The sequence below is a fragment of the Ambystoma mexicanum genome, chromosome 3q (genome assembly GCF_040938575.1).
Source record: "Ambystoma mexicanum isolate Mex_15411 chromosome 3q, UKY_AmexF1_1, whole genome shotgun sequence".
In the NCBI taxonomy this organism is placed as follows: domain Eukaryota; kingdom Metazoa; phylum Chordata; class Amphibia; order Caudata; family Ambystomatidae; genus Ambystoma; species Ambystoma mexicanum.
In genome coordinates, this window is record NC_090926.1 from 449,466,988 (window position 1) to 449,479,712 (window position 12,725).

The following is a 12,725-nucleotide window of genomic DNA, read 5'->3' on the forward strand; positions in this document are numbered from 1 at the left end:
AAACTCTAGTAACAGTTTAGGAAACAGCATCTTCTGTTACTTTCTATTCTCTGCTGCTGAGGGTTTTTCAATATAATCATGTGTTGGCGTTTATTGCTTCTAGCATACCAATGCATCCTGTTTAAATTATATCTATGTCAGTCAAAGAAAAAGTCACTCAATCTGTTGTGCCCATGAGCATTGCTGCTATTGACTTAAAAGGCAAATATATGTGATATTTTTCAATGGGGCTCCTGAGGAAACCTCAGTAAGGCTCTTTTTGAATGTGATCTAGGCTGTGGCGAGGAAGGTGGGCAAAACTATAAGCTGCATTATGTGCCATGTCTGTTCACCTCTTATGTCAGGGTTAAAAGCCTTGCACTGATACGATTTTACTCACTACTTGGAATCAAATGATTGTTCAGTGAATAAGAAAATTATTATCTTCGACAGTAGGGACAATTCATGCTTATTAAAATATGTTATTTCCCCTTAAAATTCCTCTTGACATCGGACAGTAAATTATATTAGAGCTCCTACCTATGTCACTGCCCTGCTGGTCACTGATTCCAAAATATATCAGTGGAACCTTGTGGATAGAAGCACGGGAAAGGCTTCTATATGTTCTTGGTTTCCTGTTTTTGTTGAGCACATTTTCCTGATTTTAGAAAGTAAAAATTGATGGTTATATGCCTGTTAGCCGTAAGGCTTGTTTTGATTAAATTTTTCCACATAACAATGCAATGTGAATAGTAAGCAAAGACCCAGGATCATATTTCGTGGTGCAGTTATTCCATGCAATTATCATCCTTGCACAAATAGAGGCATGTTCCCCTGGCTCTTGAATTACTTCATTAAAGTCGCACTTGAGCTCCTATTGGCATGTATTCTTACACACTCCTTTTAGTTGCCATTATTCCTTTTGCAAAAATAGGATGCTATCTGATTTTTTTGACAACCACATCCGTGATAAGCGATATTTGTTTTTTGTAATAAACAAGTGTTTTATTTCATTGGCATTAAACACTTACTGCATTGTCTCTGGGTGGTGTTGACAAATGAATAGGCAAAACTAAACCTATTGGTTATCCTGAGGATACAAAGCTTTTTCTGTGCATACACATGTTTATTCTCTGCACTTGAGTAGTTTAGGTAGGTACAATGGCATGTCATGAAGTCTTGGACTGGTTGATAAGCTCTCCTTATAATCACATATAAAATATTTATTTTATTAGCCTATATATGTTTGGACAAAATGTTGTAAAATGCACCTTTTACACTGATTTGTAAAGAATTGTAGTGGTTAGGAAGGGGAAATAACCTTCTAAACTATTCGGAGATGGTTGCTCACTAAGTATGCCTGCTGACAAAGTGGATTACCTCGTTATTAAGTTGCCGCAGGGAAAATAAAGTGCGCACAAAAGCTAACCATTTGCGCACTTATGGAAATATAATTAGAGGTAACATTGGTAGTGGGTACAGGGCATGCAATATTCATTTGATGCTAAGATCAGCGGTTACACTAAAATACTAACTAGCAGAATACCAGGGTTAGTTGGGGGTTTAACAACAAAATAAGGTAATTACAGGTGTGGGAAGGAGGAGGGGTGTCACTATGAACATGTTAGAGGGAGTTTCGTAGACATTTTGTAAACAGAGCCATTGTCCATAAGCTCAGCAAAAACAGTGCGCTCCTCCTGACAGCAGCCAATGTCCATAAGCTCTACTGGAATAATAACAGTAGGTTCCTAGTGATTGCATCAAATGCAAAAGTTTCGAATGGCAAAGTTTTGAGAAAAAAAGCATCGAAAAAATGCATTTTAAAAAAAAAGTAATATGGGGTCCTCCCCCAACCCCCGTTTTTTTACTCATTAAAACCCATTATAGTAAAACAAAACTGTACCTACAAAAAAAATTCATTTTTTCGATGCTTTTTTCCAAACCTTTGGCATTCGAAACTATGTTTTCGAAGCAATGCCTGGATACCTAACAGTAAGCTCGTCATGGCAACAGACCAATGCGGGGCAGCCAAAAAGTCCTTTGGAGAGCAATCGGTTTCATACAGTTCAACAGCAGCTAGTGACCGCACCCTTGGCAGCAGCCAACGAGCTTAAGTCGAACTTGCAAATGAGGCTAAGCTGAGCAAAGTAGCAGGCCAATTACTGAAAGCTCAGTGTGCAAGCAGTCAATAACAGTGAGCGCTATAAAGCAGCAGGCAATGAGGGCGACATCAGCACAGCAGTTAACCAATGCAAGTAGGCTCTTCATGGTAGCAACCAAAGATGATCAACTCAGAATGGCAGCAAACCCATGACAGGAAGCTCAGAAGGGAAGCAGTGCAGCAAAGCATTAGTAGGGCTACAGCCAACTACCATAGGCTCAACCATTCAGCATCAGAGAAACCCATGAGCAGCAAGGAATGACTGTGAGCTCAGCACAGCCCCCGCCAATGGCAGTAAACTCCGGATGTAGCAGTCCGCGACCATGTGCTCAGTTGGACAGCTGCCAATGGCAGTGAGCCCAGCACAGCAGCCGCCAGTGACCACAAGCCCTGCACAGTAACAGCCAGTCAGAGTGAGCTCAGACACGTAATAGCCAATGGCCTTAAGTTCGGTATAGAGGCAGTCATTATACTGTCAGCCTGTAATACTGATCTCGGCACATCATTAGCCAATAACAATAAACACAGCACAACAGTAGACAATGACACTAAGAGCAGCACACAGTAAGCTCAGCTGGGTAATTGCCAGTCAATTTAGGATAGCAGCTAATGGCATTCATCTCAGCACAGCAGCACCCAATCACTGCCGGCTCGACCCAGCCAGTGCCTACGCCCTTTATGATGCGGTGGCATAATGCCCCTGGATGGCTGGATCTCATCCCTCAATAACGCAATTGTGGGTCACCTGTATCTGTGTCATTCTATCCCCAGAGCACAGAACAACTGCTGAAGGTGCAGGCAGAGCTCCTGGAGACCGTGAAGGAAGTGAGCAAGAACAAGAAGCGCTATGGGCAGCTGGAGCGGGTCAGCGCGGTGGTGCGCGAGAAAGCAGCCGATGCTGAGGCCAGGTGAGTCGCCTGTCCCTACTGCCCATCGCAGAATAGACATCAGTTGTGCTGGGCCTGATACAGTGTTTGTACCTTTTGAAAGTAACTTGGGGTTGGTCACCCTGAGTTACCTGGGGGAACCCAGACATGGACCCCTTGCTCACTGTGCTCAGAGAGGCACAGCTCCACCTCAATGATGAGGCCCAACAAGGCTAAAACACGTGTCTGGGGTTGCTCTTGGTACTCTTGTTCAAAGGAGGTTTGCCAGGAATTTCGGTGCTGGACTGCCGTTGTGGGCGGGACAATGACTGATATGCAAATGGTATTCCTCCTTTGTGAAAAGTACAGTGAGAAAAAAGCAATGGCTGCGACTCTCAAAGTGGGAACAGGTTATCATGCCTTGTTCTTTCTAGAGAGGGGTGCCTGCTACCTTTTTTGTACCTGTGCAGGGCATTAGTGTACAGTGATCATAAGGCAGTATACGAGGGTTACATGTTATAATTGAAGTACTATAGCTGAAGGACAAGTGACCCTCATACAGTATCATAATTTTGATATTGAAGGGTACAGTACATACATATTAGGATAGGATCATTGTTCCTCATAGTCAGACGGGTGATTGTAAGGGGTGCAGTACCCTAGTGCAGCAGATCTGTCGCTTTCAAAGCATCATCATTAGGTAAAGACCTATCAATACAGGTTCAATGGCCTCAAAAGGCATCAGGCAGTTAAGTCGCAGCATTAGTGGCCTCCTTAGTGTTAAATGGATGACCTTTAATAGTACAGTGTCTGAAAAAAGTTGATGTGCAATGTGTCGGATGAGTGACGTACACATAGTATCAAATGGGTGCGTTTCAGGGGTTCAGCATCAGCGAGCATCCTACAGTGTGAGACAGTGGAAGTTTAGCCCAGCGATGCCTTAGACCAATGGACAGACCCTGGATGTGCAGGATGGATGTGGGGATTTAACAGATCCCGAAGCTTCAGGTACATGTGGGGCCAAGTGTCCAGCAGTTACGTGCTGAGGTTCCCAGCATAGGTGGAGGGTGCCTCGGCATGTATGGGATGGTCTTTAAAGTCCTGCCGTCCAAACCATCTGTTTCTTTTGGGGAGGTGGGGGATGTCTAATGTGAAAAATATGTCAAACCATGTTTCCACTCCGTATATCTCACTCTTTCTCTCTCCTCTACCCCTTCCCTTTCCTGAAGGCTGAAGAAAAGTGACCATGGCATCTTCCACTCCAAGACCAGTTTGCAGAAGCTCAGCACCAAGGTACTACTTGCCGGCGTCCCTACAGCGTACACCTGAGATATCTACTTTCGTCTCGTGGGGTGAGGTACCTGGGTTTCGGGCCACTGCGCGCCCATCGTCCTGCTGATACTCTGTTTCCACCATGGCCGCTTCGCTCTGCAGCCACCTCTCGTTTCCTGTAGATTTCCTTGCTTACCTTGTCTTCTCCACACAATGGATTCCTGCTCTTTCCCTCCCCTTACAGCAGATTCCCCCTATTGCCACCCTCTGTAGCGCAGATTCTATGTTCTTACCCATCTAATACATATTCCTGCTCTCACCCACCATTGACAGAGTGCGGATTTCTGCTCTAAGGCATCCAGTGCTTGATGTTTGCAGGTGTTTGCCAGGGCTGATCCCCAGGACCCACTTCTGATCACCAGGGCTTATTGGAGAGGCTGGATCATGATTGTTGTTCGCCCTTCTGGGGTGCCACATTCATTCATTAAGAAACAGTTGGGCCTGGCCACCACGTGGACGTTGTCGGCCCACCTCATCCATTGCTCTATAATACTTTCTGCCTTGGGGGACCGCTAACAATGGCCGCAGGCAGGCCACCTCCAGGGCTGCAAACAGGCTCTTGCCTACTTGTTTCTGGCCCGGACAGTCAGGCACAGGCAAGCAAACAGCTCTATTGTGTGGGCAGAAGCGATCAGTCTGCAAAGTCAGCATGTGACGTGTGAAAGTCGCTGGTGGAGTGCGGCCTCCCATGTGTGGGTATGGGCATGGCAGGCTTAATGTAGTTAAGGCATACCATGTTCTCTGCCACAGGGGTGCTCATACTCCTGTGTCCGAAAGAGACTAGCATGTCTGCGATTGGCACCGCATCTGTACAGAAACAGGCTAGATTAGTGTATACCAGTGCTGGAAATGGGCACAATTTACTGGGGGAACCCTCTCATCCATGGAGGAACGGGGCCCTGGGGAGGGGGCGGGGTAGAGGGGCCACTCAATACAGTATCTCTTCATCAACCCCAACCCTGGCGATTTGCATGAAAGCAAAGATAAGTATTTCCAGAATTGTAAATTTAAAACATGTCTGTGCTACAGTAAGAACACCTTTTGAGTGAAAAATGGAGTTGGGCTCTTCAGTTTTAATTGGTCATACACCTAAGTCTCTACATTGCAGGACTTGTGTACCAGTCCAGACAGCTACACCAAGCATGTGATGTTCTGAAGCCGGGTTGTCACACGCACAAGCAACCCGGGCTTCATCGCGGACAGGTTGGCAAGAAATGTCTGCCTGGAGCTTCATTGTGTTCCCGCACTGGTTCACACCAGGGATGCAGCACTGCATCAACGGGGCAAACGTTTTGGACCCGTTTAACACTGTGTACCCCGCATAGAAAATGCCAGCACCCTAAACCTTTTGACTGACTTAACTGCACCCTGTAGCCTGCCGCACCACGACTGCAAACTGCACCCTGTTGCCTGCCGCACCACGACTGCAGACTGCACCCTGTAGCCTGCCGCACCACGGCTGCAGACTGCACCCTGTAGCCTGCCGCACCACGGCTGCAGACTGCACACTGTAGCCTGCCGCACCACAGCTGAAGACTGCACACTGTAGCCTTCCGCACCACGACTGCAGACTGCACACTGTAGCCTGCCGCACCACGGCCGCAGACTGCACACTGTAGCCTGCCGCACCACGACTGCGGACTGCAAACACACCTGCTGCTGATGAACTTGTTATAATTATAATTGTTCTTTTATAACACGCTTAATACCGGAGACCACTTTCTAAGCACGAGACCGGGATTCAAACCTGTTTTGCTATACGTCGCATTGCCCCTGAGCTGTCCTCCCACCCTGATGGGTGCTACTCATAGGTCCACAGCCTGCTCTCAACTGTCTGTTGCAACTTTGCACACGTGCTCCTGACACCTTATTGTCCCCAGTAACTTACTACTAAGAGTAGAGCGAATTCATTTATTACTGAGGGGAGGAAGGCGGGCATGCAGGGAGATTGTGGGTGTAGGGTAAAGGGCACACTACTCAACCTGAACCTACTGAATCTCCAAGGATGGGGATGATGTCAGAATATTTTTTGAGGGAGTGCGATGATTGCATCCTATTGAAGAATACAGGCCTCACAACCTGAAGATTGTCCATAGAATGAAGTCCGAGGGTCATCCTTTTGAGTTCAATGGAGATGAAAACAATAAAAATTGAGGGGTAAAGCTTTGGCATTGAGGGTGAGTCCATTGAAGTCCCTTCCAATGTGTGGCCTGGAGCTTTCTTTAAGAGGCTAAAAAAAATAGTCCAATGCTCGCAATTCCTCCCCATAACCAGACACCCACCCCTCTCCAGCAGGCAAGATACAGACTGCAGGACTACATATGGTGTCACCATAAGCGTCGGCACTAGTGGGTTGTGCCGGCAGTGAGGATGGGGCCATCTACCAGCAGCATCTGGCTAGAAATGTTGTGTGCCCGGACACTTTTCTACACAAATGAATGCACAACGTTACACATTTCTGCTCGTTCCCACACTGTGTGCACTGTCTTGAAGACACCCCATTTGAAGGAATCTGCACACCCACCCCCTGCTCGTTCCCACACTGTGTGCACTGTCCTGCAGACACCGTATTTGCAGGACGCTGTGCATTCCTGCTCGTTCCCACACTGTCCTGCAGACACCCCATTTGCAGGACGCTGCGCACCCACCCATGTTCGTTCCCACACTGTGTGCACTGTCCTGCAGACACCCCATTTGCAGGACGCTGCACACCCATGCTCGTTCTCACACTGTGTACACTGTCCTGCAGACACCCCATTTGCAGGACGCTGCACACTCATGCTCGTTCCACATTGTCCTGCAGACACCCCATTTGCAGGACGCTGCACACCCCTGCTTGTTCCTGCACAGTGTACACTGTCCTGCAGACACCCCATTTGCAGGACGCTGCACACCCCTGCTTGTTCCTGCACTGTGTACACTGTCCTGCAGACGCACCATTTGCAGGACGCTGCACACCCCTGCGTGTTCCTGCACTGTGTACACTGTCCTGCAGACACCCCATTTGCAGGACCCTGCACATCCCCGCTTGGTCCTACATTGTGTATGCTCTCCTGTTGGTTTCTGCTCTCATCCGTCCTGTCTACACCATACTACAGTTTGCTAGAATTCCCACACCGTGGGCTCAGGGGTGGGCTGGCCTATAGAGCACTCCAGAGATTTGCTGGTAGACCTTTGGATCATGGGCCTTTATTCCCAAATTTTCAATGGAAAAGGAGCTGGGCTTGCTCAGAATGTGTAATATGGGGCCACTTCGAAAATGATTTCCAGGACCTCTTGTGGTTCCCAGTCCACCCCTGCGTGGGCCCTGTACTTTACGTTTCTGCTATGTGCTACTCTCAGTACCCAGGGTCCTTTTTTTGGAAAGCTATGCCCATCCTTTACCCTCGTGTCCTGTCTCACACTGGATGGATGCCTGTCTGCAGCTTGATCGCCCAGGAGCTGCGCCATACGCCGCATCTGCACATGTTGGCTTACTGCACAAAATACCAGACTCATTTAAAGTGTAAAAGGTTGCTTTAATGTGACAGGCCAAAGCTTACAAATAACCACTTACCTGACTCCCTGGCCTTACAAACTAATAAACTATTTTAAACAAACCAATTAATAATTAACACTTTAATTTTCCTCAACAATTAAATAAATAAATAAATAAACCCACTTCCACCCTGACTAACCCTTGGTCCCCACCATCTCCTTCCCACTTCTCAAGGCGTCCCGTTTTATCCCCGGGGCCATGCCCCTTCAGGTTCAAAACCTGGTCCCCCGGGGTAGCTCGTTTGTGCAAATAGCACCACCCCCATCCTTTCCTGCGCCATTCCCCATTGTTCTTCCCTCCCCCCACATCTAAAGGGGCCATGCCCCCGGCAACAGAAAAACCCTCCCCTGAGGTGTTCTTTCTGCCCCACCCCCGCCCATTCCTTCCTACTTCCAACTCTTTAACATATCTCTCACCAACCAGATCAACTCCGACAGATAATAAGTATTTCCAATAGCTGACAAATGGACACCATCCTCTCCATATATCACGAATCCTTCATAAACTATGTCTTTGAGGTCCAAAACCTGTCCTGCCGTCGAGACACAAAATGTAACCATCTCTCTGTTTATCCCCTTCCTTGCCCGCTCTATCGCTCCCTCACTTCTCGCCCCACTCCAAACTCTCTGCGGCAACAACTTAGTCCAAACTACAGATGCTTGAGGCCACATTTCTCGGACCCATAACAAATCCCTTTTCATTTTTCTAAGAAGAGCCACACCATTATCTCTTACCAGGTCATTTTCTCCCACATGAATAATCACCCCATCTGGAGACCCATAGCGTTCCCTCAAACCAACAAACATAGAAAGTAACTTATCCCAGCAAGGCCCCCCTAAACCGGATCATCTTACCAAAACATCTTTATAGCTGCAACCCATTTTGCCTGCCAAAAACCCTTTTCTCAGCTTCTTTTCCGGCCCTCTTAACAATTGAATGCCCCACAATCCAGATTTGTGCCATCTACCCCGGCCTCCAAGCAGCATCTGAAAAAGAAATTACAAAATCACTTACAAATCAACAACATCCTACTAAATGCAACTCTCCTGCTGACTTCTGAAAACTTCATTGAAACATCCCGTTTGCCCAAGTCCCTGAGATACCCTTTGTATCTCCCGGACTTCCAACGCCCCAAACTTTTCACCTTCTCCTATGAATAGCACAGCCTACTACCTTCAGATTCTGCACCCATCCTAAATGAATGAGTTCCAAAATCCTCTGCTTTTACCCCTACTGCTACCCGAACTTTACGAAATACTCCCAGAACTTGTGGCGCTGATACTGGCTCCCTATTCTCATGATGAAAAGCCAAACCTTTCCTCCCCCCACAACGCTTCTTCCACAACAAACCTGTCTGAACTGGGCATAATTCCTGACTCCCACGACCCAGCAAAACCCAAGAGCCCTTTCCTTTTTGATCTGTTTTAGACCTCCTGATCTTGATGTCCAAACCTAACTCGGTAAACTGAACATCTTCCCATTGCAGCCCACCTACCCCACTTTTCCCCCCCACCAGCTCAGAAACCCTAAAGGCCCCAAAGAATAGCCAAGTAAAACAATTCTCCTTCCCAGGCCGACCAACAAATCCCCCCCACGCCTGACACAACCTAGTTAGCAATTCCGCCGATACCGGTCTCCTCTTATCTTTTTCCCTCTTACTTTCCCTTGCCCATCCTTCCAACATCCTGTTTGCCATTTCTCCACCACTCGGCTGAAAACCCCAAAACCACTTCCCATAGAAAACAATCCCTGCCACTTTCTCTGTTATAGTTGCCCTAGACCAGCCCCTATCCATGCACCTCAAGAGGAAATTAGTGACATCGTTCCTTCTCCGTTCTTCCGCGTCCCCCCAGCCTTTCCAACTACAAGCTTCCCCTCCTATGAAATCCTCCCAAGCTCTCCTGTACGCCTCTCTAGATGACGGAGCAAGAGAACCCTCCACCAATTCAAGCTCTCTCAGCTTCCTATTTTCCACAGCTCCTCCGGAATCCGCTGCCCCTCCTCATCCGCATCTGGAGCCAATCCACGGAATCTCTGCCATTGAAAACGAGATAATGCATCAGCAAAGCCATTATCCTTCCCTGGCATATGTGTTGCCTTAAACACCACATTACATTCCATGCAACGCAGAACAAACTCATCAGCCTCGCCACCCTCTGATCCCTCGCTGACTGCCGATTCAATACATGAACCACACATTCATTGTCAATGTTGAAATTCACTTTCTTGTTTTGCAACTCCTTCCCCTACAACTCCAGTGCAACTAACAAAGGAAAGAATTCCAGGAATGCAATGCTCCTTCCCTCCCTCAGCCAAAGCGATGGCCACTTCTCTGCGCACCAATTTCCTCCCCAAAACACACCAAAACCTCATGCACCTGCTGCATCTGAAAAAATCAGAACTTCCCAAGACACCAGATCTCCCTGCAACCACATGGACACTCCGTTACAACTCTCCAAAAAACGCAGCCAAATTCTACAGTCTTCCCGCACTGCACCTGATACTCTTATCCGATGATGTGGGCACTTTGCTCCTGCCATAGTCCGCGCCATGTGTCTGCAAAAAGTCTGCCCAGGGGCCACCACCTTGCATGCAAAATTCAAATGCCCCAACAAACTCTGCATTTCCACTAGCATCAATTTCTTGGCCCCCACCACCTTCTCCAGCAATCTTACCAGTTTGCTCACCTTGTCGTGCGGCAAGCGTGAGGTCATAGCCACTGAATCCAGTTCAATCCCTAGAAATGTCAACACCACTGCCGGCCCTTCTATTTTGTCTTCCGCTAGAGACCCACCCAAATCCCCCATCAAAGCTTGGAACAACTTTAGCATCTCTTTGCACTCTCTTTCTCCTTCCGCCCCGCTAATAAACAGAAAGTCATCTAGGTAATACAGCAAGCTTTCCCAACTGGAACTGTATGAAAAAACCCACTGTAAGAAGGAACTGAAACGCTCAAACAAGGCGCAGGAAATTGCACACCCCATTGGCAAATCTTTGTCGATGTATATCCTGTCCTCGAATTGCATACCCAACAGTCAAAAATCCTCCGGGTGCACCGGCAACAACCTGAAAGCTGCCTTAATGTCACACTTTGCCATAAAGGCCCCACAACCCGCTTTCCTTACCAAATCCACTGCCTGGTCCACACTTGCATATACAACCCCACATTCCTCAGGGGCAATGAAATCATTGACAGACATGCCCTCGGGCCATGACAAATGGTGTACCAATCTGAATTCCCCCGGGGCTTTCTTAGGCACAACACCCAGCACAGATACAACTAAATCACCTAGCAGATCATGAAATGGCCCTACTATCCTCCCTGCCCAATTTTTGTCTTACTACCTCAACATTTTCTTTGGCTGACTTCAAATTGTCCGCCCACCGGTGCACCCTTGGTCCCTGATAACCCAGCCTGAAACCATGACAAAACCCTCACTCAAAATCTTAGCCCCTTCTCTGTCCAATAAAACTCCAACCACTTCTCCAGCACATCCAACTTAACTGGCGTGAAAGCCTTTCCCCACAACCCCTCTTGCGGCTCCTCTCCCCCTCCCCCTGTCTCCCTGTTGGAAACACTGAGTGTGAGAGTGTTTCCCTGCACATTTGCGACATTCATGTCTGAACCTACAGAAATTCCTTGTGCAGTCGTCCTTTTTAAATGCCCAACACGCTGCTGAGGACTGCCCTCTGCCTCCTCCCTCCACCCCCTCCTGGGTCGGGGAGACCAAAAAAGGGCCGGAAAGGCGCAGGCAGACCACTTCCTGTGTGCAACGTCGGGGCAGGCCTTGTTGGCGCCATCCATTGCAGCCATAGATCCATGTCTATTTCCCCCCAAACAGCCTGACTGTCCTCAGCCATTCTTGCTCTGAATTCCTTATCATAACGCACCAACGCAAAGCCCCCGAAACTTGTAAACGCCTTCATGATCACATCCATATATTTTAGCAGAGCCACACACCGCTCTGGAAATTTCTCACAATAGACACTGGCGTAAATAATAAATGCCGATGTCCAGTTTTCAATTGTCACTGGAACTCTTGGGCGCGAGGCCAACTCTCTCTCCTCTTCCTTAGAACCCTCCTTTGCTCTCACTTCCCTATGAAGCAGTTTAAACACATCCACTAATTCTCCTGCCTGAAACTTATCCTTGGTCACTGCCATCAAGTGTGCACCCAAAGGTTTTGTGATGCCCATGTAAGGTAGCTTTTTCTCCTTGCCCTTCACTTCAGCTTCATTTTCTTTTGAAACCTGTACCTCGAGCGCCAATGGCTCAAACACCTTGTCCGTTTGTACCTCCACCGAGCAATTTCCCTTTTCACCCACCAAGGCTCCAATAGCCTGTAAACCAATCTCTCTCCTTACAAACCAGCCCCTTAATTTCCTTCCCCCGTTCTCGTAACCCCCCTCTGCCTTGCAGTTGACCAGTCCCTTTCCCGCTCACCTCTTTCCGACCTGCCATCGCCTGTCTGCGGTCTGGCCTCCACTCCGATGCTCCTCATCTCTTTCCTTAATGGGCTCCTACTGCGGGGACAAAACATGTCAGCAGTCTCACCCAGCCAATTGTTCCCCCGACCTCTTGCCCTCCAAACCCATTGCTTCTGTCTTTCACAATCCAACTTAAAACCCCTTCTCTCATTCCCCCTCCTCCTTACCGCCCTATAACCTTCATCCTCCCAGTGCCCCACATATTCCTCCAACCCAGTTTCATCACCCCTGAAATACCATTGCTAACTCACTCAGAGCAGAACCTTCTCTGTACTCCTTTCGCAAATCTCTCAAAACCACTCTATTCAACTAACTCCATCCTTCCTTCACCCACACCAGCTCGCATACGTCTGTTACGAAA

General features: G+C 48.0%; 1 protein-coding gene across 1 annotated transcript in view; it reads left to right on the top strand.

Moving 5' to 3' along the window:
- The window catches only part of FCHSD1 (FCH and double SH3 domains 1), a 582,795-nt gene that overhangs the window by 281,269 nt on the left and 288,801 nt on the right, over positions 1–12,725 (top strand). Inside the window, exons 6-7 of the mRNA XM_069654127.1 lie at positions 2,912–3,048; positions 4,236–4,299. Of these exons, the coding sequence (XP_069510228.1) occupies positions 2,912–3,048; positions 4,236–4,299 (201 nt within the window). The remainder of the gene's footprint in view (positions 1–2,911; positions 3,049–4,235; positions 4,300–12,725) is intronic.